At 39.5% G+C, this 25,009-nt stretch overlaps 1 protein-coding gene across 1 annotated transcript in view; it reads right to left on the bottom strand.

Moving 5' to 3' along the window:
- Positions 1–25,009, bottom strand: part of nup133 (nucleoporin 133) — a 121,762-nt gene that overhangs the window by 14,142 nt on the left and 82,611 nt on the right. The window contains exons 18-21 of the mRNA XM_041252798.1: positions 6,130–6,381; positions 5,892–6,025; positions 5,585–5,743; positions 177–312 (exon numbers count right to left, since the gene is read on the bottom strand). Of these exons, the coding sequence (XP_041108732.1) occupies positions 177–312; positions 5,585–5,743; positions 5,892–6,025; positions 6,130–6,381 (681 nt within the window). The remainder of the gene's footprint in view (positions 1–176; positions 313–5,584; positions 5,744–5,891; positions 6,026–6,129; positions 6,382–25,009) is intronic.

Genomic DNA, 25,009 nt, shown 5'->3' with positions numbered 1-25,009 from the left:
CAACATTATGCAATTATACTGCAGTAATTACGATTAGAATCAAGTACAGTATATGGTATAATTACAATTATGCAGGTGTGTTAAGGTTCATCTAAAAATTACATTTACATTATAATTGCATTTAATTATATACTGCACAATTCCATTGACTTCAGGGCTGCTCAGAGCTATCTTACCTTCCACCTTTTCCTGCACTAAATCTTCAGGAAAGTCAGATGCCAGAGCTGCCAGTTTACTGAGACTGAGAAGAGTCTTCTTTTTCGCAAAGTATCGTGTCTCTGTGTTTGCTAATGCATACAGTGTCTTATGTGCCTAGAACAACAAAAAAAACCCAAACATTAAATATGTGCAAAATATATATACTGCCAGTTATTTCATAGAACATTATGGGTCCTATTTAGCAATGTTTGCAAACCCAAGGCAAATCGCAAAACACTTTAGCGAACAGTTAGTGCACCAAAATCAAGCGTACGTGTGGGCAAACAGACTATGTCCACCTACGTGATTTGCAACTTTATTTTAGCGCCCATCCGGCAGCGTTAGCGCTGGACGTGGGCTGAACTTGTGTCCTCATTTACATACAAATGTAGTGATTTAGCAAACTATCAACAGTGCTAGCATTTGTGTTTCAATTGACCTGCCTCGCACGAGCTGCAACAAAATACAAAGCAGAGTTTTCTTAGGAGGAAAGGGTTTCCTGGTGTTCTGGGAGCTATCGATTGCACACGTGCAGATACACGCACCAACACAGAATAGGCGCCTCTACGTAAATCATAAGGGCACCTACTCTGTCAATATGCAAGAAGTGTGTGATGCCAACAACTACATCATAAATGTGTATGAAAACCACTCTGGTTCCGCTCATAACTCATTTATGCTCGCTAATTTGCAGGTGGCAGCTGCATTTCAGCAGGATGACAGTCCCAGAGGCTGATTGATAGAGGACAATGGGTATCGTTGGGTTATTATTATAACCATGGCTCCCTGAAATAGAAATGTAATTATTACCGAATGGGTGTTTACCTGTAAAGATCCCGAACCTGAATAGTATACCAAAGCTGTGATCAAGCACCCGTGACGCAGTCATGCTCACTCCAGATAGCATAAGATGACAAACACAGGTACTAGTATTCATTTTTCCTTCCAACATGCCGCGATCATGGACGCAGCGACCTTGAAGGTTAATGGTTACATTTCTATTTCAGGGAACCAGGGTTATGATAATACCGAAAGGGAGAGTGTACCAAGGCCGGACTGCTACAAGGAAAAGCCAAGGCTGCCTTGTGTGTTACCATTCAGAACCCCAGTAACAAGTAGCTAGGGCTAAAAATTGAGGGAGAACTCACCTCTATGTTAAGGGTTGACCCTGAAGTCGCCCTCAACACTCTTCTTCCAAAGCCAGGGTTTGGGGGATCCATGACATTCAGTCGATAGAATCTTGTATAGGTATGGGGAGTAGCCCAAACCACTGTATTGCAAATGTCATTGAAACATGCACCCTAGAACAAAGCCCACAAAGTTGCCATGCCCCTGGTAGAATGGGCAGTGAGCTTTTCTGTAGGGAGCAAGTTGGTTTGCTCACAGGCAGTTCTTACTGTGTCTTAACCATTTCGATAGTGTCCATTTTGACAGGCTTGCCCATGCGGCTTAGCCCCATAATGGACAAAAAACTGCTTGGACTGCCTCCAACTTTGTGTCCTGTCCACATAAGCTAGTGCCCGCACAGGACAGAGCGTATGGAGCTGCCGCTCCATGTCAGACTGGAAAGGAGATGGATGGAAAGCCTCCAATTCCACACTGGTTGATGTGGAATGCCGAGGTAGTTTTAGGCAAAAAAGTAGGATTGGTACAAAGCATAACCTTTGTCCTGGCTTCTGAAAAAAATAAGCAGGCTTTTGCAATTGAAATTCTTTGCATCTCACTTATTTGCTTAGCGGAAGTGATTTGCAAGCAAGAAAGCCACTTTAAGGTGACAAAAATTTCAGCTCAGCTGAATGTAGGGCTCAAATGGAGACTTCATGAGTGCATCAGTCACTGTGTTAAGCCTCCAGCGAGGAACAATATCCTTGAGGAGGTGGCCGCAGCTGCCAAGCTCCTTTCAAAATTGGCCCGCCAGGAAGTGAACTCCTGAGGAGACCAAATCAATTTTGACATGGCAGCCGAAACAGCTGCCAGATAGACCTTTAAAAGGTGGACGGGGATATCCTCTCATCAAATAGGTCCAGCAAAAATTGCAGTATTGTAGTAAAAGTCATGGGGTAAAAGCCACAAGGCAAAACACCCCATCTGAAAGGTGCCTCACTTATACCCATACTGGTAACGTGTTGACGCTGCTCTTGCATTTTGCAGACAGACCCAGACGGTTTAAATGCAGCCGTTCAGGGGCCAGACCTAGAGCTGTAGGCTCGATGGGTTGAGATGCCATAAGGTCCCCGGCTCCTGACTGAGCAGATCGTAGCGATTGGGCAGGCACCAAGGCTGGCCGCTCAGGAGCTGCATCAGAGCACTCTGGCCCGATCCTGCCTGACTTTTTATAGATGCAGTGAGAGCATGGCAAGCGGTGGGAATGCCTACAGCAGTTGCCTCAGCCACTGGTGTGCCAAGGCATCTATCACAGAGAGGCCCCGTCTCCTGTTATGGAGAACCAAAGGGGGCAGTGGTTCAGTTCCTGGGAGGCAAAGAGATCTATCCCTGCTCTCCCGAACCTGTCCCAAATCAGGCTCACCACCTCGGAATGAAGCATCTACCCTAAGGCACTGGGAACTCTCCTGGAAAGCAGGTCCACCGCCCAGTATAGCACCCCGGGCAGGTGTACCGCCCGCAGGGAGAGGTGTTTGTGTGCCCAGAGGAACAGCTTGTCAATCACACAATGGAGACAGGGAGATCTGAGGCCGTCCTGGTGGTTTATATAAACCACCACGGTAGTATTGTCTGTTTGGACAAGCACATGTCTCCCTTGAACTTTCTGTAAAAATTCTGCAGGGCCAGATAACCTGCCTGCAGTTCCAAAATATTTATGTGGTGACCCTGCCTCTGGGGGTTCCACAGCTCCCATGCACCCCTGCCCTTCCACACAGTGTCCCAGCCATGTCTGGACACGTCTCTGGTGATTACCTCTCTTCTGGTGATGCTGCCCAGTGTTATGCTTAGACGTAGATGGGCAGACTGTTCCACCAATAGCGCATTTAGACAGTGGCGAGACACTGCCACTAGGCGGCCTGGGTTCAACATGGGCTAAAAAACCCTGTTGTTGAATCAGGCTTGGCCATCAAGTCCAGAAGTCTATGGAACAGCACTACTGTAAGTGCTGTATTGAGCTGAAAAAGCATCAAACAGGCAGCTATTGTCTGCACTCTGTTGTCCAATAATCCAACTGCACTCCTATAAAGGAGGCTATCTGCACAGGTGTGAGCTGGCTCTGCACGATTCACCGTCAGGCCCAACTGATGACAGTGGCCAGTGACTAGTTCTGTGTGGGTTTCTGCCTGTGCTGGAGACTGGGCACAAATGAGCCAGTCATCCAGGTAATTGAGCACTCTGATGCCTGAGTCTCAATGGGGCCAGCTTCCTCGGAAAGCAAACTGCAGGTACTTCCTGTGCCCTGATTTTATAGGGATGTGGAAATACGCGTTCTTTAAGTCCACCATGGTGAACCAGTCGCCTGGCCTGATTGACTGCAAAAGCTGTTGCATGGCCTCCGTCGACTCAGATACAGGTTGACCAGCCTCAGGTCGAGGATTGATCTGAGGCCACCATCCCGCTTGGGCACCAGGAAGTACCTGGAGTAGAACCCTTCCATCAAATGTAGGGGCTGTACTGTGCAAATAGCTCACTTATTGCAGCAGAGCTCTCACCTCCTGTGACAGTACTGCAGCGTCTCGTGGGTCTGTGACACATGTTGTAGTCAAACCCAGAAAGGGAAGGGGACTGTGCATGAACTTGAGAGAATAGCCGCTCTGTACAGTAGAAAGCACCCACATGTCCGTGGTGCACTGACGTCAATACTCCAGGTGGTTCCCTGAAAAGGAACCCTGGCCTTGTGGAAGCAAGGCCCTAGGGTCGGTCCCGACTTGTGGCTTAGCCTGAGGTCTTTGCCTCTGCAGCTGTAGGCAGCTGAACTTGTTAAAGCTGCCATGGTGCGCAGTATGGTATACATGCGATGACTTGCACTGGGTTGGTACAGTACTTGTGCGGTAAGCTCGTAATGGATGTGATGTTGAATTTACAGAGGAAAGATAACAGGGTTTGAGGAAAGTAGATGCTGAACTTGAAAACCCAGTGGTAGAAGTTACTGATGAAGGTCAGACAAATCTTTATGTTACTTTTTATCAATTTCGTGTCTTGCTTGAGGAGCTTGCTCATCCTAATCACTTGGGCTGCTGGAGAACTTTAATTTGCGCCTTTGCCTCCTTCCTTTTTTTTGGTTTCAAAATGCCTTCCATTTGAAGACGTACAGGTGTTCTTAAAGGGAATGCTAAATCCTCAATGTGTGGAACCTTACTCCCCCTACTGTGCTTGGATTGGCTGGGCGCATGATTCATTATTTGATGCAAGTTAGGCCATGCATGAGACCCATTTCTCAATCACGTTTTCGTGCACAATTGCGGTGGTTTGCTAACACTTATTTTTGCCCGAGTGGAAGCGGCTGCTCACATATTTGCTAAATAGGTCGCAAGATATCTGAAAAACATGTGTTTAGGGTTTGGTTAGTGGAATTCCTCTGAGCACTGTAGTATGAATAAAAAACTGCTCCCAGCATTTGAAAAAGATTAACCCTTTGCGGTCAAATGTCAGACCAGGTCTGACATTACGATTTTCCCTTTCCAGTCCAATGTCGGACCCTGTCCGACATTATCAAAAAGACGTAAAGCACAGGTTTCTAGTCGTTTTTTGTCCGGAAAAAGCCGAGAAAACCATTCAATGGCAGAATGAAACTGAAAAAAACGGGGTGTGTGAGCAATAGCCCTAGCAGCTGCACCACACAGAGATAAGCAGAGAAACAAAGGAGGTAGCTGCTTCCGCATCCAGTGCTCAAAGAATATCACAGACTTTTGCAGAGCATTTTGAGATGTTATAGTAATAAAATAATGACTTGGATTGCATTATTGAGGAGTTTGGTGATAAAACGAGTGGTCAGGGGGGGATTTATCAGTATGCACGTCTATAAAGAGGTATGTGAAAAATACAGCGAACACGGGGTGGGGCTTGACTGGAGATGCAGTACCTATGTCGCTTAGCATTGCAATGCCCTTTAAACCTGTTTTACTCAAAAAAATTATAATTTTAAAACAGTGTGTGTAAAATAAACAGCGCTTGTGAAAATAAAGTGGACCTGATGTGCCTGACAGGCGCTGAATAAATGGACCGCAAAGGGTTAATATAGTTGCTTAAGGGTTATAGTGATAGTGTCATGTGTTGTGCATTTGTTTTAGATGAGAAATAAATCGTACGCATCTGTGAGGTGTGTCAATGTTATTTCCATGTCTTCCTGTATTTCAGCGGTTGCACCCACACCCCACATTACAATGCCAATCACATAAAACGGGCAAAACCACAATTTAGGCTAGTACATTAATGTCGCTACCTTCTCAAAATCCTGGATGTTGATCTCATGTAGCCAGCTCAGGTGTTCATGAGACTGCAGGAAACTGGCAAGCTGTTCGTGTTGGGATATGGGCTGAGAAAGCAGCTTTCCCCTCTTGCCTTTTTCCATGTACCAGCGGAACAGAAAGTCTGAAAAGTACTATAAAAACAAGCATACAGAATTAAATCAGACATGCAACAAATTATTGCAGAGAACTTTAGTTATTTATTTATTTTTAATCAAAATATAATATAATATACAATTACAATCAGGACTAGTTTCCTTCTGATAAATATAAAAACATTACCTGATCTGCAAACTTGGTCATATAGCGCTGTAGTCTGCTCTGATTATCTGTCTGTTCACACATCTGTACTAAGATGTCAAAGTCACAGTATTTTTCAGCAAGAGCAGCCACCCACTGATACTGGCCCAAGGACACTGTAAATGTATTTTAACAAGTGTTACAAGGTGTTATTATATTGTAACAAGTAAGCATGTATACATGCAAATCAAAACATTACAAAAGGCTTTTGAGCACTTACATAGAGGAGATAACAAATCTGAACGCTTCTGGGTGTACTCCTTTTCCAGATTATTGTACCTTTCCTGGTCACTCAGTCTATTCAGGGAGCGTAGCTGGGACACATATCCATCCAAGTAGGAGTCAAGCAGTGCCACCAGCTGTTCACTGAGAGTATTGCGCAGGACTGTGTCTGCCTGAGGATATACTGCTTTCAAAATGATTTCATGCTGACGGACGATCACAGTTCTGACTCCTGCAACACCACTGGATGCTGGAGAACAAAATAGGAATAAAAAGAACAAATTACAGTCACAGACAAAAGCATTGGCACCTAAACTTATACCATAACTAAGGACAAGCACTTAGTAAACTTTAACCACATCCCTGCTTTAGCAGTCCTTTTCCTTTTATTTCAGCTTTGATAATTCTTAACCAGTATGTTATATCTTATTGGTGAAATCTGGGCCTATTCTGTCTTGCCAACTTCCTTCAGCTCAGACAGATTGGCTATAGCTTTTTTCAGACCAGTCCAAAGCATTTCTTTGGATTGAGATCTGGTGATTGTTTGTCAATAATTACAGAGCTGACTTGGCTGTATGTTTGGGTCATTGTCATGCTGGAAGATAAACCGTCTGCCAAATCAGCCTATGAGCAGATAGTATCATTGCACTATGTAGATCGTTTTGATACATGGCTGGATTCATTCAATCAATCTTCAAATCACATGAATGACTGACTGCAGTCCCTGAACTCCCAAAACAACCCCATATCATGATCAACCCACCTCAATGTTTAACTGTAGGTACAAGGCTTTCACTTTTTCTCTCCAGACTGGCCAATTTTTGGGGACAAGTTTTATTTTAGTCTCATTGAACCAGAGAATTTGTTGAAGAATGCATCAGAATGCTGTTCATTTTGTTTGGCAAATTTGAGATGGTATGCTTCATGAATTTTCTTTAAAAGTGGTTTGCAGTGAGGTCTACGCGCATACTACTCTTCTGTGTTCAGGTGCCTTTGTATAATTCTTTCGTGCACAATTATGCCCGACGCTTCTAAATTATTCAGTCCTTGGCTGTTAATGTTGGATTCTTATCATCTGCTTGGACGATTCTCCTACCTGCTGTACCCATAATTTTCTTTGGACATCCACTTCTTTCGAGCATTTCAGTTGATTTTGTTTTGTGGTACTTCCTGATTACTGTTCTAATTGTAGATTTTGGTATTCCATATTTTTTTGATAGTGAGCTGTAGCCATTTCCTTTGTTGTAGTTTGCTAAAAGGACTTTTCTAAAACATGAATTCAACTCCTTTGTCTTGACCATCACCTGCTGTGTTGCCAACTGTCGTTCAACAGATGTTGGAAATAATTACCTATTTCTGGCTATTGACTTCATAATGCAGTTTAATTACTGTGTAATGGTTTTCAATCAATTAATTTATTTATTAATTAGATCTATACATTTTTTTACAGACAATGTAAAGATGCAAATACGTCTGAAAAGGAAAAAGACAATGTTACCAGGTCAAGCTGCTGTCTTACGCTGCGGGGCTGGAGCAGCAGCTGCTTCATACTGCTCTGACTAGTTTGGTATAAAGTTTTCTGGTTCGCATGTCTTAAAAGGGAAACACCCATTTGTAATGGTTAATATTCCCTACTTCTTATCCAGAGTTCGGGAATTGAAAAACAAAAGGAGGAAATGCCACCAATTTATTAAAACATCTTTCAGATAACCACCCCGATGTCTTTGCCAAAGTTTCTTTTGACAGTAGTTTCTTCCGTTCTTTCAGTTTAAGTGAATTCCAGTGCAATTACTTAAAGCAAACACATAAAACATTGATGTTTGTTTACTTTGTCACTACATTGAATTTGCTAAAAGCTGCAAAAACATAAATTTTCCGATGTGTCATTAATACTCTACCACATGTCAACTGTTAGCAATGTTTTTATATTCTTTGGATTTTGTGTTAATCCGTATTTTATGTGCATGTAATGTGATAGCTGTGAAAATCCTGTGTTTTGAATACACATGAGCAGTGGAAAGACCAGAATGAATACAGACATCATTGCCAGCATATCAGTTTCCCTAACAGGATCAATGTGATGCTTCACCAGCAAAGGAAAGAACAGGACCTATAAAGCTTCAGAGTCACACTGCAAAAGTCCGGCAATGCAGACGGCTACAGGTTCAGCATGAAAGTACTTACAGTTTATAATAGTAGCCATAGTGGTAGTCTTTTGTCGAATTTACTTTCTTTGCAAGATTTTTAACAACCAGATGAGCATGATGGGCCGAATGGCCTCCTCTCAGTACTAAGATGTCTTGTGTTCTTATTAGGGATGCACCCAATCCAACTCAAAAGACTCGGCCAAATACCGAACTGAACACAGAATGCTACAAAACTTGAAAATATCAGCAAGAAAATGTAATAAAAAGCAGAGGTACTAGGGACGTGCACAACCTATGGTTGTTCTCCTTTTAGTAAATAATATTTATTACCGAATGCAAATATATCCCCAAATAAGATTTTATAGTTTGAAACACAACTTACCGCTACCTGACGCAACAACAGAAATGTCAAAATACAGAACAGTGTACTGGAGAGCAACACCTTTGTATTAACCCACTAATTCACTATTTCAGCCTGTGTCACATGACCTACAAGCTTTTATGAAAAACTGGCCATGAGTGACCTGAATCTCCCTGCAAATATAAAACCCACGTTGATTTAAATGCATTGTGTGTGTGTAATACTTATCAAATAAGCTACAAAATAGTTCACAAATGATTAATAAAACACTGCAGTTCCCAAATGGTTCAACTTGTTTGTGCATTACAGTAACATAAAATGTTATTCCCTAAAGTATAAGCTATTGTTCAACAACATTCTGAACATCTTAAAGTTTAAAGTTAGAAAGAAAAAAACTAACAAAAAAACTATTGTGCATTATTACTATTTTTTTTTTTTTTGTTTAGCTCAGTATTTCAACAGCTCAGTATTACCTCAGGAACACATTTTACAGAAATAGCAACAAAGCACAAGGGTCTAAGACAGTTTATCATTACTATATTAATGGTTTTACTGCATAACCTTACTCTATGAAATGACCAGTTGCTTTCAAGAAAATATGGCGTTCTGCATTTGCTGGGGAAAGTCTGCAGCGACTGTGTGAGCAAATGTCCCCAGCAGTACTGAAAAGTTTCTCACTTGGCACAAATGTTGGGGGAGGGCAGAGATAAACCTGTGCAGTTTTTGCCAATAATGGTAAGCGATACCTGTTTGCCTTCCACCACTGAACTGAATCCTCTCTTCGAGAAATGAGAGGATCAAGATTAAAGATGTTCATCTCTGTCTCGACAACATTTGTAGCTGTGTGTGTACTTTCCCATTTGCAAAATAATTCAAGTGTTCAATATCCCAGTGCAGTGTCTTTTGTTAGAAGGTGTCAGGTTATCTTCTGCCTGTTGCACAACTGCAGCTGTTGATTCATTTGTTGACTCGCAGAACAACAAGCTACAGCCTCCTGAGCAAGTAACTTTGCCTGACATCGTTGTGCATCACTTGACTAAAAGCTAACTTTATATCTGGGAACGAGGCAGGTAGCAACAACTAACAAACTATTTTCTTCAACTGCCTCAAATCTGTCTTGAGTTGATGTCAATATCTGAGCTTTCATTTGCTTAACTCCATGGCCTGGTACTATCTACTGTCATCATCTTTCCAACAGCTGTGTGGATCTTTTGAGCGTGAAGGTTGTCTGAAGTCCACTGAACCAATTTAGCATGATTGCGTTGTAGCTAGCTGTCTGTTGTTTAACATTTTGAAATAAAGTACACCCTCACTATAATGCCCTTCATGAAAACGAACCTTTGGCTATATGAACCTGACCCCTGGACCCCAAATAATAATAATAATAATAATAATAATAATAATAATAATAAAAGATTATATTGTAACATATACTATTTGAGGTCCGTGAAGTGCAGGAACACTTGGAGTAGGAGAGGCTGTGTGTCACATCGGTCGAACTGCCTATGGGGGACAGGCATGGACCACAGAAGCTGCTGGTGATTGGCCATGAAGTGAGACAAGGTGGGACTAACTGGGTCTAAAAACAAGGGGGAGTGTTGGTTGTTGTTGTGACACAAAGAGAGGCGAATAAACAGACAGAATAGTTCCACAGTGACCTGTTAATTGTTAGTTAACAATTGGAAGATAATCTTTGATCATCTATTAGTGTAATAAGACCGAGTTTGGCCCTGAATCGACTGAAGGCTCATTCTTATAGCGTTAACGAGTGTTATTATAATATACACACTGTCAACATCCCGGTCTGTACACACAGGATCATACCACCTCCGCAGTGAGGTCAACTCTTTTGTATTAATAAGATTATGTATGTAACTATGCCTTTGAAACGAACACCATTTTATGTTGCAACAAATCTGGAAACTATATTGATTGTTTGAAAAAAAGGAGTAGCGCAGGCATAGCTCTGTCATGAATATAAGTTGTCAAAAAGCACTTTGTTTTTTGGCTTGTTCTGCAACCTAGTGGCAAAGCAAAACTGATTAAATAAATTTAAAAAAAAAAAAAATTGAGGATCTGAATAACTTCTTTCATGTCAAACTTTTCATGCCGGGATTCTTGCATGTTGGACTAAAATCTGGTGCACTTTGAAACGATTCACGTCAGATTGAGTTTTAATAAAAGTTCAGCTTCAAATTGGGATTTTTGCTTTTTGTACAGTGTTTTAATTATTTAACAAATTAGATAAAAGGCAGAATTCTGCAAAAAGGAAACAAACAGGTACATATACAGTACCAGTCAAAAGTTTGAGTGCACCTACCTGAAACCAGGTTTTTCATGATTATCTATGTTTTTAACTGTATAAACTTGTCTATAAACACTTAATATTTCATTATATGACACGTGTACTTATATAAGTTGATAATCATAAGTGAGCTGCATTCAAAAATTTATTTTTTAAATGAAAATGTAAATCTTGTCAATTTCAATAAAATGGTCACCCAAAGCAAGGGGATTTCAGTCTGAAGCCCAAGTCAGTTAAAAGTCTGAAATGTGTACAACATGGTGTTAGAACACTGGCCTAAGTACAAAAGTGTCTTTGTTAGATGTTCTCTGAGTTAACTAGCATGTTACCTAATTAACCTTTTGTCACCAATTATTGTTAACAGGTGAGGGTCCATGATTACTATAAATATAAGTAGCATAGGCACAAGTTTGTCACTCCTGAATGTAAGGGAGCAGAAAATGGCAAAATACGCTCAGTTAAGCAAAGAAAAAAGACAGCCTGTAATTACTTTAAGAAATGAAGGTCAATCTTTAAGACAAATCACAAGAACTTTGCAAGTGTCTAACTGCTGTGGCCAAGACCATCAAACGATTTGAAGAAACTGGCACTCATGAGGACTGAACAAGGTCAGACAGGCCAAGGGTGACCGCAGAATCAGAGACCAAGTTCATTCGAGTCACAAGTCTGCGAAACTGCCCCTGAAATAGAAGCTCAGCTAAATGCTACTAGAAGTACAGATGTTTCAACATCAATTGTTTAGAGGAGATTGTGTGAAGCTGGCCTAACTGGAAGAATTGCTGCAAAGAAACCATTGTTAAGATTGCAGAATAAGAGGAATACTCGCCTGGGCCAAAAAACACAGAAACTGGACGTTTGAGGAGTAGAAGTCGGTCTTAAGGACAGATGAGTCAAAATTTGAGATATTCGCATCCAACCGCCGAGTATTTGTAAGACGCAGAGAGAGTGGGCGCATGAGTTCTGCATGTGTGGTTCCCACTGTCAAGCATGGAGGAGGCAGTGTCATGGTCTGGGGTTGCTTTGCTGGTGAGTTGGTGATCTTTACCAAGTCCATGGCAAGCTCAACCAGCATGGCTATCACAGAATACTTCAGAGGCATGCCATTCCATCAGGATTACGACTAGTTGGGCAATTTATTCTTCAGCAAGATAATGACCCGAAACACACCTCAAAGTTGTGCAAAAACTATTTGGCGAAGAAAGAAAGTGAAGGACAACTCAGTCTAATGACCTGGCCTGCCCAGTCTCCAGTCCTCAATCCCATAGAACTTGTATGGGACAAACTGGACAGAAGAGTCAAAGCAAAGCTACCCACAAGTTTCCTACATCTGCAGCAATTCCCAGAGAAGAGCTGGGAAGACATGTCGGGTGATTTCCTGCTGAAACTTGTTAACCGAATGCCTCGTGTTTGTGAGGCTGTTATTAAGGCAAAGGGTGGCTATTTTGAGGAATCCAAGATTTAGAGACAATTTTCAATTTTCCTGAACATTGCTTTGATACTCCTTATGTTTTGTTTTGTTTTGTTTTGTATATTGTAACATGCGTTTTCATTTTCAAGTATTTACAGAAACGTACATAACGTAAAACATTGCCAATTATGAAAAAAAACTAGTTTCCAGCAAGTGTACTCAAACTTTTGACTGCTACTGTAATTCTACTTTTATTCACAATCTCATCATTAACTTTATAATTACCCTCGATATAACAAACAAAGGCTTGGACCCCAACAGGGTGTACTGTACATCTACTCTCTCACTGTGAATGTTTTTCCCGCGAACACTACCACGTCCTGTGTGTTTTTTTTTTATTTATTTTTTTTTATAATTCCCGGAGCACTTAGGGGACGCAGCCTGCATGTTTGCATATGCCTAGCAGCGGGCTTGCTCAACAACGTCTCAGACTCGCACCTTTTCACATTCAGATTTTTACCTTCGTGAAGCATTAAGTTTAACAGCCTCTTTTGATTGTCAAAATAAAAAAATATAAAAAATAAATCTTTACCTCATATTTGAACATAATGTGTCCAGCTCATGCTTGCTTTGTAAAATCCTTTGCAAAAACATTTCTATTTGTATCACACAAAAAAACCAAAAAAAACACATCCATGCAGACCTGATATCTGGTTTGTTCTGAGGCCCAACTTGAAAACACAAACATAGTTTAGTTGAGTAGCAAAGTGTTTTTTTCACGATTATACTATTAATTAAAAGATGCTGTATCCAAACACAATATGCATAATAATATGTGTTGTATGTTGTTCTCAATACTGCCTCTTCTGTAATTGCATTGTTAATAAAAATAAAGAAAAAGAACACAGTAGCAAAGCGTTACATCACTGCCTTAACAGTCTCTTAACAACATCAGCTGTTAAGTAGTGGACTCACACTGGCCTCTTTTGAATGCTACACCTTTGCCCTCCCCCACCCAGGTGCCTCAGGCTGCTTTTGGTAGCAGAGGACAAAAGGTCAGGAAAGTGGTCAGCTACAGAGGCACAAAATGCTGTGAGCTATTTATCCCAGGTAGAGACATTTGCACTGATGAGAGCACCGTTGGCTTCAAAGGAAGGATTATCTTGAAGTGTTACAATCCTCAGAAGCCTACCCAGTGGGGGATGCATGTGTTTGTTTTAGCTGACTCTGAAACTGGTTATGTCTCTGCTATTGTTCCTTACTTTGGTAGCCCAACAACAGTTTGCTTGTTGAGACCTGACAAGCAGTCTTCATCAAGAATTGTTCCTCACCTGTGTGAAACATTGCTGCAGACAACAAATGGACGGCTTTCATTTGATTACAGACAGATTTTACACAGGTTACGACCTGGCCATGGAACTGCTAAAAAATAAAAATCCACCTTACTGGAACAGTAATGGCCAACAGAAGAGGATTGCCAGTACCAGTGAAGAAAGGCCTCAAACTAAAAAAAAAAGCGTGTCTCATTCAGCAAGGACAACAAGATCATGGTGCTAGGACGTAAGGACAAAAGGCTAGAGCTCAGCAATTGAAGAGCTCGACAAGCTTTCAGTTATCTGCGATTACACCACTACTGTGCCAGCTATGCTTTCACAAAAAAAAGTCTCTGAAGTGGTGGAGGAAGATTTGCTTTTGGCTGCTGGAAGTAGCAATTGTGAACAGTGCTATCCTATTCAATTTGAACAACTACCTGTTCACCACAGGTAGTCTACCTGTTCACCATAAAACCTTCAAGAAAGCCTTACTGATACAACTGGTGGGAGAGGTGCGCAACCCTGGCTCAAGAAAACGTGGTTGTCAATCATCAGGAGACAGACAATTAAGGCTGAATGGAAAGCCAAATTTAATTTCCAAAAATGAATCGAAGAGCACCAAAGACTGTGCAGTGACAGTAAGACAAAAGGGGGGAGGAGAGAGACTGTATGGTTCTGCAAAACCTGCTCAAGGCAGTCAGGGTTACACCCAGGTGACTGTTTTGAAAGATACCATACCATGTACACATAGTTAATTACTGTCAGTGTAAATGCCTTTTTTGTTTGCATACCTCGCCTGATGTAAATAGTTATAACATTCATGAAAAACAGTTTTTAGTTCATTTTTTGTTTTGTTTTTTTGTTTGTTAGTAGTGTGCAATTGATTTTTAAAATATATATTAAAAAAAGACGGCATTGATACCATTCCTTTTATTCTACACTGCAATTACCGTAATTACTTTTATAAAATGGTTAACACATTTTTCAACTGCAAACCTGCTTCTTCTAAATAAAGTGATGGTACTTGCAGCCTTAGCAAAGTATATGAAGATGACATTTTTGTGAATTGATACTGTTGATAATGGTTTTGAAGGAAATTGTCGACAAAGAATACATGTTTCAATGGCTGCGTTCTGGCACCCAGAGCTTCCTGCGTCGGCTGCTCTTGGTGATTAACATTATTGTAAAATTATACATCACTTATCACGGATTTAGTACATTATGTTTGTTTAAATTAATTATTTAATATAGTATTGACAGTCTGTTCATGGTTTCATTGTATAATGACAAAATGTTGTTCGCCTCCACTAACAAGGTAGTTATTTGCATTACGATTAGCAGGTCACTCGTGATCTTTGCATTGTCCCTTTGGTTAACAGCCACAGCCAGCCTCCCGCAGTATCATTGGGTGACGTCTACAGCGCATCTCTGATTCTGTGCAGCACTGTGCAGAACTACGGAAATCTGTGCAATAAGAACACAACCAACGTCTCAATTAAAATTAGCACAGATCCACGACTGCAGCAGGATAGCCTACTTATCAACGTAGTTTTGTTTAAACAAGTTATAATAGCATTCCAATTTTCTTAGGTAAGCGAAGAAATCTTTTTTTTTTTTTTTTTTTTACAAACTCCACATTTGTAATAATCATTGGAAGCTTACTTGTGCAAGGTCTTAACTATCGTGTAGCTTTAAATCCCATAACACGTTCTAGAATTCATATTTTTTTCGCTACATATCTGGGTGAAAAAACTAAACAACTCTCTGCTCTTAAATAATAACCTGTGGTACATGTTTGTGTTTTAAGCAATAAGACCAATCATTTCCCAATTCTGTTTACCATCAGCTAAACAAAGTATTTATTTATTTAATTTTATACGTTAAAATGTTTCAACAAACTACAGCACCACATTATTTTGAGCAAATAACAGATCAATACTGTTGAAGTACAACACTGAGTGTACAAACTCAACTTTAGTTTTTTTATTTTTTTATTTTTTTTTAAATTCTGATTGTCTTTAAAAAAGAAAAGTACCAAGTTATTTGGCATAGTAAAATACTAAATACCAAGTGTTTAAATCATTCCATGAAGAAAATGCGATTTGTTGGTTTTATTTTTGTGAATTACAGTAATTTAAGTGATTTACATTAGTCTATTCTTCTGAGCCTTTATTTGATAACTTGCACGATGTACTATATTACCGTGATATTAAGGTTGCCATGGTATTTTTTTTTAACAGTTATCATACAGTGCAAATTTTATACCATCTCATCCCTAACTCGTACTGCATTGTTACTTGTTTTAAGCAAATTGTCACTTTATTTCAATTTGAACAGCACGTGGTCAGAAATTAAATTTTGTTCACAAAAATTAATTGGACCCGATTAGCCCGACAGCCGCAGAATAAATGGACTGCAAAGGGTTAAAATAATTTGCAAGTTATTTTCTCTTCATCTATGATGTTGCTATTTGTATCTCTTAGACATTCTACTTCCTCCTTGAATGTTCTTTTGCTGTTATAAAATTGGAAAAACTTTTTGGAATTGGTTTTAGCCTCCTTGGCAATGTTCATTTCAATCTCTCTTGGCCTTTCCAACTTGTGCTTGCAGTTCTAAGTACTCTTTCTGTGTACTTGTTCTTGGTCCCTTTTAAAAGCTCTGCAAAGTGCCTCCGAATTTTTTAAAATTAATCTATTAAATCATTTTGGTCATTTTAGTTTAGATTTTGATTTGTCTACTTTTGGGATGTAATTGTTTTGCACCTCTAGTACTACATTATTTTTAAATAGTCATCCTTTCTCTGTGGATGCTTTCTCTATTTTACTCCAATTTATTTGTTAGTCTCTGTTTCATACCTTCATAGTTTGCCTTTTTAAAATTGTAAACCTTAGCTTTAGTCATTACTTTTGAGGTTTTAAAAAGCACTTCAGATAAGACCATGTTGTGATCTGAGTTTGCCAATGGTTCTCTGTCCTCTGTTTTGGTATTAGGCTTCCAAGCCAAAGGCTGGTAAGCCTATTGTTATTGCTGTGTTTATTATTGTTATTATTCCAAAAGTTTGTCGCAGAGTCATGAAAACGCATGCGTAAGTAGATGCCTATGTGTGGACAACCAGACTGGCGTCCCGAGTGGAAAAAGTTCACAGTTTGGCCACTAGGCTACATCTATTGAAAATATTGGACAATTTTCAAAACTCTTGTCGACAAAAATGACTTACGATGGAGATCTGACAATGTCAGCAATAAAAAAAAAAAACAACAAAAAAAAAAAACGTTGAAACAAAATCAGTTGGACGGTTGGTTTGCCCGTTGTGTTGGATTTGCGCAAAATATTCAAAGATCTTCTTGTCTGAAACCACAATGCTGAATGCCAACCAAACTATCAAGTTTGCTTAGGACAAGGTCCTTTCTAAGTTTTGTAAAATCCCAGCTTTTTCGAAAAAGCAAGGATGCAGCGAGCAAAATAACAGTTTCACAAGTGCTTGTTTACATAAAGTATAAATCCATACTACAATACACTAGAGACACGAAACTGAGTAAGATAGTAGATGGTAATGTGATGTACTGGCGATTTCAAAACGGCGTATTTTGGTCACATGGTTTGGTGGCCATATTGAGAATTGAAAAACAAATTTTATGACCCATAGAACAATGTTGCACGTATGCTCTTCAATGTTGGTACAGTTGTGCAGCTCATAATAAAGTAATAACCACTAAAATCGAAAGCAGATTGGTCACATAGTTTGGCTGCCAGATTTGAATTTAAAGTTTAACTTATGTCCTAGGACGTGGCGATGGGGTCAGTTATAATGGAACACATATAGTAAGACATATGTGCTGTATGAAAAATGTCATCACCTGTGTCCTTTGACCTCTCCAAAAGGTCAAGCTAAGAACGGACTCCTTGCGCCTCAGGTATCAGATAGAGTCATGGTTCACATGGAACACATATAGGAAGTCATACATGCTCTATAAAAAAAAAAAAAAAAAAAAAATCATTACCCATGACCTTTGCTAAGGTTCAAAACCCACAAATTGGCCTATAGCTCCTCAGCTGTATCTAACACAGATAGTGCACTTAAACTTCAGCGTAAGATTATGCTCTGTACATGATACAACTTAAATAGCCCATTAACTAATTATAGGAAACGTAGCAAGCTGGATTAGCGATTATTTGTGATGACTGAACCATGTTTTCTTGGAAGCCTTTATAGTTGCTAGAAACTCTAGTTATTATTATTTTTCTTCCAAAAGTTGCTCAAAAACAAGAAATTCGGTACGCTGGTAGATGCCTATGGGCAACAGTCGGTGATATTCGGTAAATTTGGTAAAGTCATGTAGTTCGGCAGCCATATTGGATTTAGCAGAATTTCTTAAAACGCCTATGTATTTAAAATTACTTACTGCAGAAAGGTGAAAACTGCTATACATACCTGTACTTCTCCCACGCTGACGAGTGGAAGCGACAGCGTGGGAGAAGTACAGGCACGGAAAAGTGCAGAGCAGTTTAGAAACAGTAAGGAAGCAGGTTGACGGCTGCAGAAGAAACTAACTTCAAAACATCAACATGGTCTTCAAGCCAGTAATCTGTGACACCTGCATGATGTGGGAAATCCGAGAAAACCCAGCAGAGCTAAACCAAGTGTGCGTAAAGTGCCGCGCGATCCAGGATTTGCATAAACTAGTAACTATGCTAGAAATAAAGCTGGAAGAAATGAGACAGCAAAAGGATCTTGAGAAGCTGGCACACCCACAATTCATGGAAGTCTGCACCACCCCTAACACCAGGGAGATAGAAGGTGGTCAGAACAGCTGGGTTCAGGTAGGCAGAAGCAGGGAAAAAAAGAAACTTCGTCAAACACAACAACCAGAAATCAAAACAACCAACAAATTTGAGTCACTTCAGAATTTTGATGAGCAAAACCAACAACAAGAGAACGAAAGGAACAACATCCAGGACCCTATTGACAGTGGTGACCAGACAGCAAAAAGAAGGGAGGTCATGATTGTTGGGGACTCCATATTGAGAAACACAGCAAGTTCTATTCGCAGTTTGGACTACCTCACTACAACAGTGTGCTGCCTTCTGGGAGCCTCTGTCAAGCACATCATTGAGAACGTGGACAGGCTCATAGAACAAACAGGAGACGACCCGGTAGTAGTCATCCACATCAGTACAAAAACATTGGAAGAGACAGACCAAAATCCCTGCAAAACAAATTCAGAGAGCTAGGAAGGAAATTAAAAGAGAAGACCAAAACTGTGGTATTTTCTGGTATACTACCGGCACCTTGCAAAAGACCATATGGACAGCTGGAAATAAAAAGGGAACCAGTCTACTTGGAGAAAAGATCCTTGAGCAGGTTCAGAAGCATTTAAACTAGAAAGGAAGGGGGGGGGGGGGGGGGGGGGGGGGGGGGAAATCAACAAAAAAACAGAAGGGAGACTGCATCGAAACAAGAACAACAACTCAGGTAAGACAACCATTAAATGTATTTAGCTAAATGCTAGAAGTCTCAAACAAAATTTTAGAACTTGAAGCTACTGCACTAACAAGTAACTATGATGTGATAGGTGTTACAGAAACTTGGTTGTCTGAGAGTGATGGGAACGAATATAATATTTGTGGGTATACACTGTATAGGAAAGACAGGCAGGACAGAAGAGGTGGAGGGGTAGCGATATACATAAGAAACAGTCTTGAAGCTCAGGTGTTAAACCTGGACAAAGAAAACAAAGCCGAAACAATATGGGTCAGAATAACGGACACAAATTCAAAGGGCATAATAATAGCAGCATGCTATAGACCGCCAGATTCAGACGGTGAACAAAAGAATCTGTTATACAATGACACTAGAAATGCATGTAGCAAAGGAGAAGCCATACTAATGGGGGATTTCAACTTCCCCCATATAAAATGGGAAAACACGGTGGGGAGCACTACGGAGGTTAAATGTCTAAGAGATACAAATGGCAAAATCGTAGACGAAGAAAAAAAATAGCAAATATACTAAGTAAATATAAAAAAGGCCAACAAGATGCTCGGATACATTGTGAAAAGTGTTGAATTTAAATCAAGGGAAGTAATGTTAAAACTGTACAATGCATTAGTAAGACCTCATCTTGAATATTGTATTCAGTTCTGGTCACCTCGCTATAAAAAAGACATTGCTGCTCTAGAAAGAGTGCAAAGAAGAGCGACCAGAATTATTCCGGGTTTAAAAGGCATGTCATATGCAGACAGGCTAAAAGAATTGAGTCTGTTCAGTCTTGAACAAAGAAGACTATGCGGCGACCTAATTCAAGCACTCAAAATTCTAAAAGGTATTGACAATGCCGACCCAAGGAACTTTTTCGACCTGAAAAAAGAAACAAGGACCAGGGGTCACAAATGGAGATTAGACAAAGGGGCATTCAGAACAGAAAATAGGAGGCACTTTTTTACACAGAGAATCGTGAGGGTCTGGAATCAACTCCCCAGTAATGTTGTTGAAGCTGACACCCTGGGATCCTTCAAGAAGCTGCTTGATGAGATTCTGGGATCAATAAGCTACTAACAACCAAATGAGCAAGATGGGCTGAATGATCTCCTCTCGTTTGCAAACTTTCTTATGTTCTTTTGTTGAGGGATAGGCCATGATTAACTGTTGTTAATATCAAGCTGATTGGTACCATAAAAATATAAAATCATCAAAATTCAAACATCATCTTCTCTGAAACCACTTATCCGATTGAAACAAAAATTGGCATTAAACATCTCAGTATGGTCATCCGTTACGCTTGTTCAAGGGAAGTTGCCACTGTGAAAATCATGGCGGCCACGCTGGATGACATCATCTGCATACACAACTGCCTATAACTTTTAAATGGCTGCACCAAACCTCACGAAATTTGGCATGAATGTAGAGGACTATGGGATGTTGTGCCGTGGTAAATATGGCGGGCTTTGGCCACATGGTGTGGCAGCCATTTTGGATTTACTGAAAATTTTTGACAATATTCAAGTCATCTTCTCGAACGGTAAATAGTACAGCTGTGAAAATTGTTGTACATAGTGCATTCATATCCACGACTGATTCTACTTAAGGAAAAATGCATCAGTCCCATGGTGTGGCGGTGGTGTTGGATTTTGCGTAAAACGCTTAAACATCTCCTCATGAACCCTTTCGCCGATTGACGGATGTGAATCTGGTATACGTTGCCTTTGCAGTTTCCTCTAAAAAAGTTAGTTATTCAGGAAAAGTTCCTACATGAACAAACATGGCCGCCACGAGCCAATCAATATGGGTGACGTCAGTTTTGCCAATTTTTCACACTGAAATGACAAATTCCTACCACTGGGGAGCTGCTACCATGGAAAACAGCAGTCTTGGATTTATTTATAGGATAAATATTTCTTGAAGCCACCAGGACCTGGACAAATTGATGGCAAGTTGTCCAGGTCCTGATGCAGCAAAGCATTCCCAAATTATGACACTACCACCACCATGCTTGACCATTGGTATGAGGTTCTTATTGTGGAATGCAGGGTTTAGTTTTCGCTAGACATAATGGGGCCCATGTTTGCCAAAAAGTTCCACTTTTGACTCATCTGTCCATAGAACATTGTTCCAGAACTCTTAAGGATCATCCAGGTGCTTTTTGGCAAACTTGAGACAAGCATTCATGTTCTCCTTAGTGAGCAGTGGTTTCCACCTTGCTACTCTGCCATGAGTCCGATTTTTGCCCAGTGTCTTTCTGATGATGGAGTCATGAACACTAACCTTAGCCGAGGTGAGAGAGGACTGCAGATCCCTGGATGTTGTTCTAGGGTTCTTTGTGACTTCCTGGACGATTTTACACCTTGCTCTTGGAGAGACTTTGGCAGGACGGCCACTCCTGGGAAGATTCACTACTGTCCCAAACTTTCTCCATTTGGACAATATGACTCTGACTGTGGTTTGGTGGAGCCCCAGAGCCTTAGAAATGGCTTTGTAACCCTTTCCAGACTGATAGGCATCAACAACATTTTCCGGAGGTCTTCCAGAATTTCTTTTGATCATGGCACAATGTGCCTTTAGAACCTGTGTGCTGACAACTTCACTCTGATCATAAGGGCCAAAGTTAGTCAGATTTATATTGGGCAGGGCTGGCCCAAATGAAGCCTGATTGTTAACCGAAGTATTCAAACAGTTGACCCTAATTATCCCTTTAATTGGGTTGAGTTAACTAGGTGGGCAATAACTTTTTCACACCTGAAGGTTGCATGTTTGATTACCTTGTACACCAAACAAATGAAAGCACCACCAAACTGGTGTCATTTTTTCTTTCAGTCTCCCTCTATATACCACTACAACCCACAAAAAGATTTGACCAAATTCAACATGAAAAATGTAGAAAATCAGACATGGGGGCAAATACTTTTTCACGGCACTGTATATCATGGTAGATTAGAGGCTAATCTTGAAGGCAATCTTATTTTATTAAGCACAATTTTATTTATTTATCTTTCAAAACGTTTACCTCAATATTCCATGTGGTTTACTCTGAATTCTATGTGTGTTTAGACCCTGTTCAGGCTTCGGTTCAGTATCCCAGCGGCACGGTAAACAGTAAGCAAGAAAAAATATTCTTAATTTACACGCAGTGTATGTACCTTAAAAACGTTCCTGGTTTGTCAACTGTATTTTTTAACTAGACTACATGTTAAACCATCAAACTATCGTTTTGTTTTTTTTTGTTTGTTTTTTAAATGCATATTTCAGTGGGTGTTCGTTGTGTAGATGTCAGTAGATACTAACTTACTGTATTTAGTACTACATCTTAAAATGTATTAGCGGAAAAAATATAATTTGACATCTGGTAGCCAGCGTGTTGTTGATAATCGTGCTGTCTGTTCAGTTTTCATTGTGTTCATAAAGTTAAATTTTGTTTCATATACAGCATTGACAGCATTCATAGGCGAACGACATTTTATCATTATACAATGAAGCCATGAACAGCCTTGTCAATGCTATATTAAATCAATCAATTATTTAAACAAACAAAATGTACTAAATCTGTGATAAGTGATGTATAATTTTACAAGTTAATGTTAATGTTAATCAATTACATTAAACTGACTGTTGATAATATACACAAATGTAAATACAGCATGTTGAAAATGTATGCTATGCCACAAGGTTTGGAGAAGGCGTTTCTCTAAAAGCTGCGTGTGACGTCAAAGACAGCAGCCGGCGCAGCAAGCTCTGGGTGACAGAAGGCTGCAATTGAAACATGTATTCTGTGTTGGTGACCATTTCCTTCAAAACCATTATCAAAATACAGTATCAGTTCACAAAAATATCTTCCTCAGACAACACAGTGATGTTTTGTCCAAATGTTTGCACTGTCTGTAACACACACAGTTGCATAAAAATTCATACTTCTGAGTTGTGCAGGCCTCAGGGAGCAAATCCTCAGTGCCAGCATTGCATGATAATACAGTATAAGTTTATATAAAATAATGTTAATTAGAATTAGTACAGATTTAAAGATAGAAGTAAAAATTATGTTGCAATATATAGAACATCATGTAAGAATAAATCATGGATTTGAATATAAACTGATGCCAGCAATTGAATGAAGCTGATTGCTTAAATGCATTTCACTATAAAAGCTAGTTAGGATATTGTTTGCATCCAAATAACATTTTAATTTGCTGCTAACCAATGCTTCTAATATTTTTGCCAAAATTAACAGAGTCAGCTGTGTCCAAAATGATCTGTGATGATAACGTTTGATCTATAACAACCAATGCGCTTAAATTTCACAATAACTGCTTGGAAGCCTTTATAGTTGCAAGCAACTCTAGTTCTGTCTTCGTCTTGTATCATTCTCCAGCATTATGACAATAAATCATTTTCTGCCTAAGGCAGATCTTTACTTTTTCCCCATACTGACTTCTTGGTAATGACAGCAATCACCCTATGCCTAACCGTTTAATACTCTCTAAGAATGTTCATCTACAATCCAACATTTTCTAGACTTTGAGAATTAGGATCTGCATTATCATATTTAAATTTCTAGCACCTTGTTGACTATAATATAGCAAAGGGTATTAATACCTTTGAACGATCATTTTTGGAGTTTTGCAAAAAAAAAAATAAGGAAAAAGCTTTATTGCAGGCATCGGTTTCTTGTGACTTTCTTTTCCCTAAAATGTTTTGTTTGGGAAATTATACATTTTCATTGGGGTATTTAAACTTTTGACTACAACTCAAAGTCAGCTGCCCAAGTTTTCGATATGTTGTACATATCTTTCTCAAGGGAGCCTGTGTTTGAATCAGAACATTGGAGGTATTTATAGGTTTTTGACAGCATGACAACGACTTGTTATTGTTTATATTCAAATCCATGATTTATTCTTACATGATGTTCTATATATTGCAACATAACTTTTACTTCTATCTTTAAATCTGTACTAATTCTAATTAACATTATTTTATATAAACTTATACTGTATTATCATGCAACGCTGGCACTGAGGATTTGGTCTCCCCAGCGCATCAGCATGCACAACTTTTGAATTAATTTGTTTATTTATTTAAATGTTATATATTTATTTCTGTTGAGTCCCGCTGGCATAATCGTGTTCAGTCTATTTATTAATTTTCTTTCGTTTATTCTTCCATGTCACTGTCTAATTTTAGCTGTTCTAATACTACAAACTTTTCATCATTTATGTCATGTCCTTGGCTGGTGAAGTGCTGTACTATTGGTTCATTCATTTTTTTTAAATTTATTTGTAATTAATGAAAGGTGGTTCTGAATTTTTTTATATAAAAGTTGTTCCAGTCTCTAACATATTTTATTTCACCACATTTTTCACAGCCAATTCCATAAACAGTAGGTATTAGGTTATGTTCAGTAGGTATTAGGTTTAGTGGATATGTGGTGTTCTTATGTTTAATTATATTTTTACTTTTGTCTATGTATTTACACACTTTACATGTACTTTACATGTACTAGTGCAAATATTTGTAGAATGGGTTGGGAGATATGTGTGTCCTGATTGGCTGATAGGCATTCCAAGCCATTGAATTTTTACAGTACAACCAAAAGGGTAAAAACAAGTCCCAGCAACTAAGAGTTATTACAAACAGATATTGCACCAAGAGTTTTAAAAAAATAATTTGGAATTGGCAGGCAATTTGGCAACAATGCGTATCTATTTCTAAAAACAAGTAACCCATTTTATAAGTGCAATAAGACACTCCAGGGTGTTGCTAGAATAACCGCACTTCAACGGCACTTCAACCAAATGTCGGGGCACGTTCATTGTTCGCGGAGATTGCCCTGTCTATCTTTAACTTATTGCTTACTAT

This window comes from Polyodon spathula, chromosome 6 (genome assembly GCF_017654505.1).
Source record: "Polyodon spathula isolate WHYD16114869_AA chromosome 6, ASM1765450v1, whole genome shotgun sequence".
NCBI classification, from domain to species: domain Eukaryota; kingdom Metazoa; phylum Chordata; class Actinopteri; order Acipenseriformes; family Polyodontidae; genus Polyodon; species Polyodon spathula.
The sequence above is the reverse complement of the archived record's forward strand: the minus strand, read 5'-3'. Positions and strand labels throughout refer to the sequence as shown.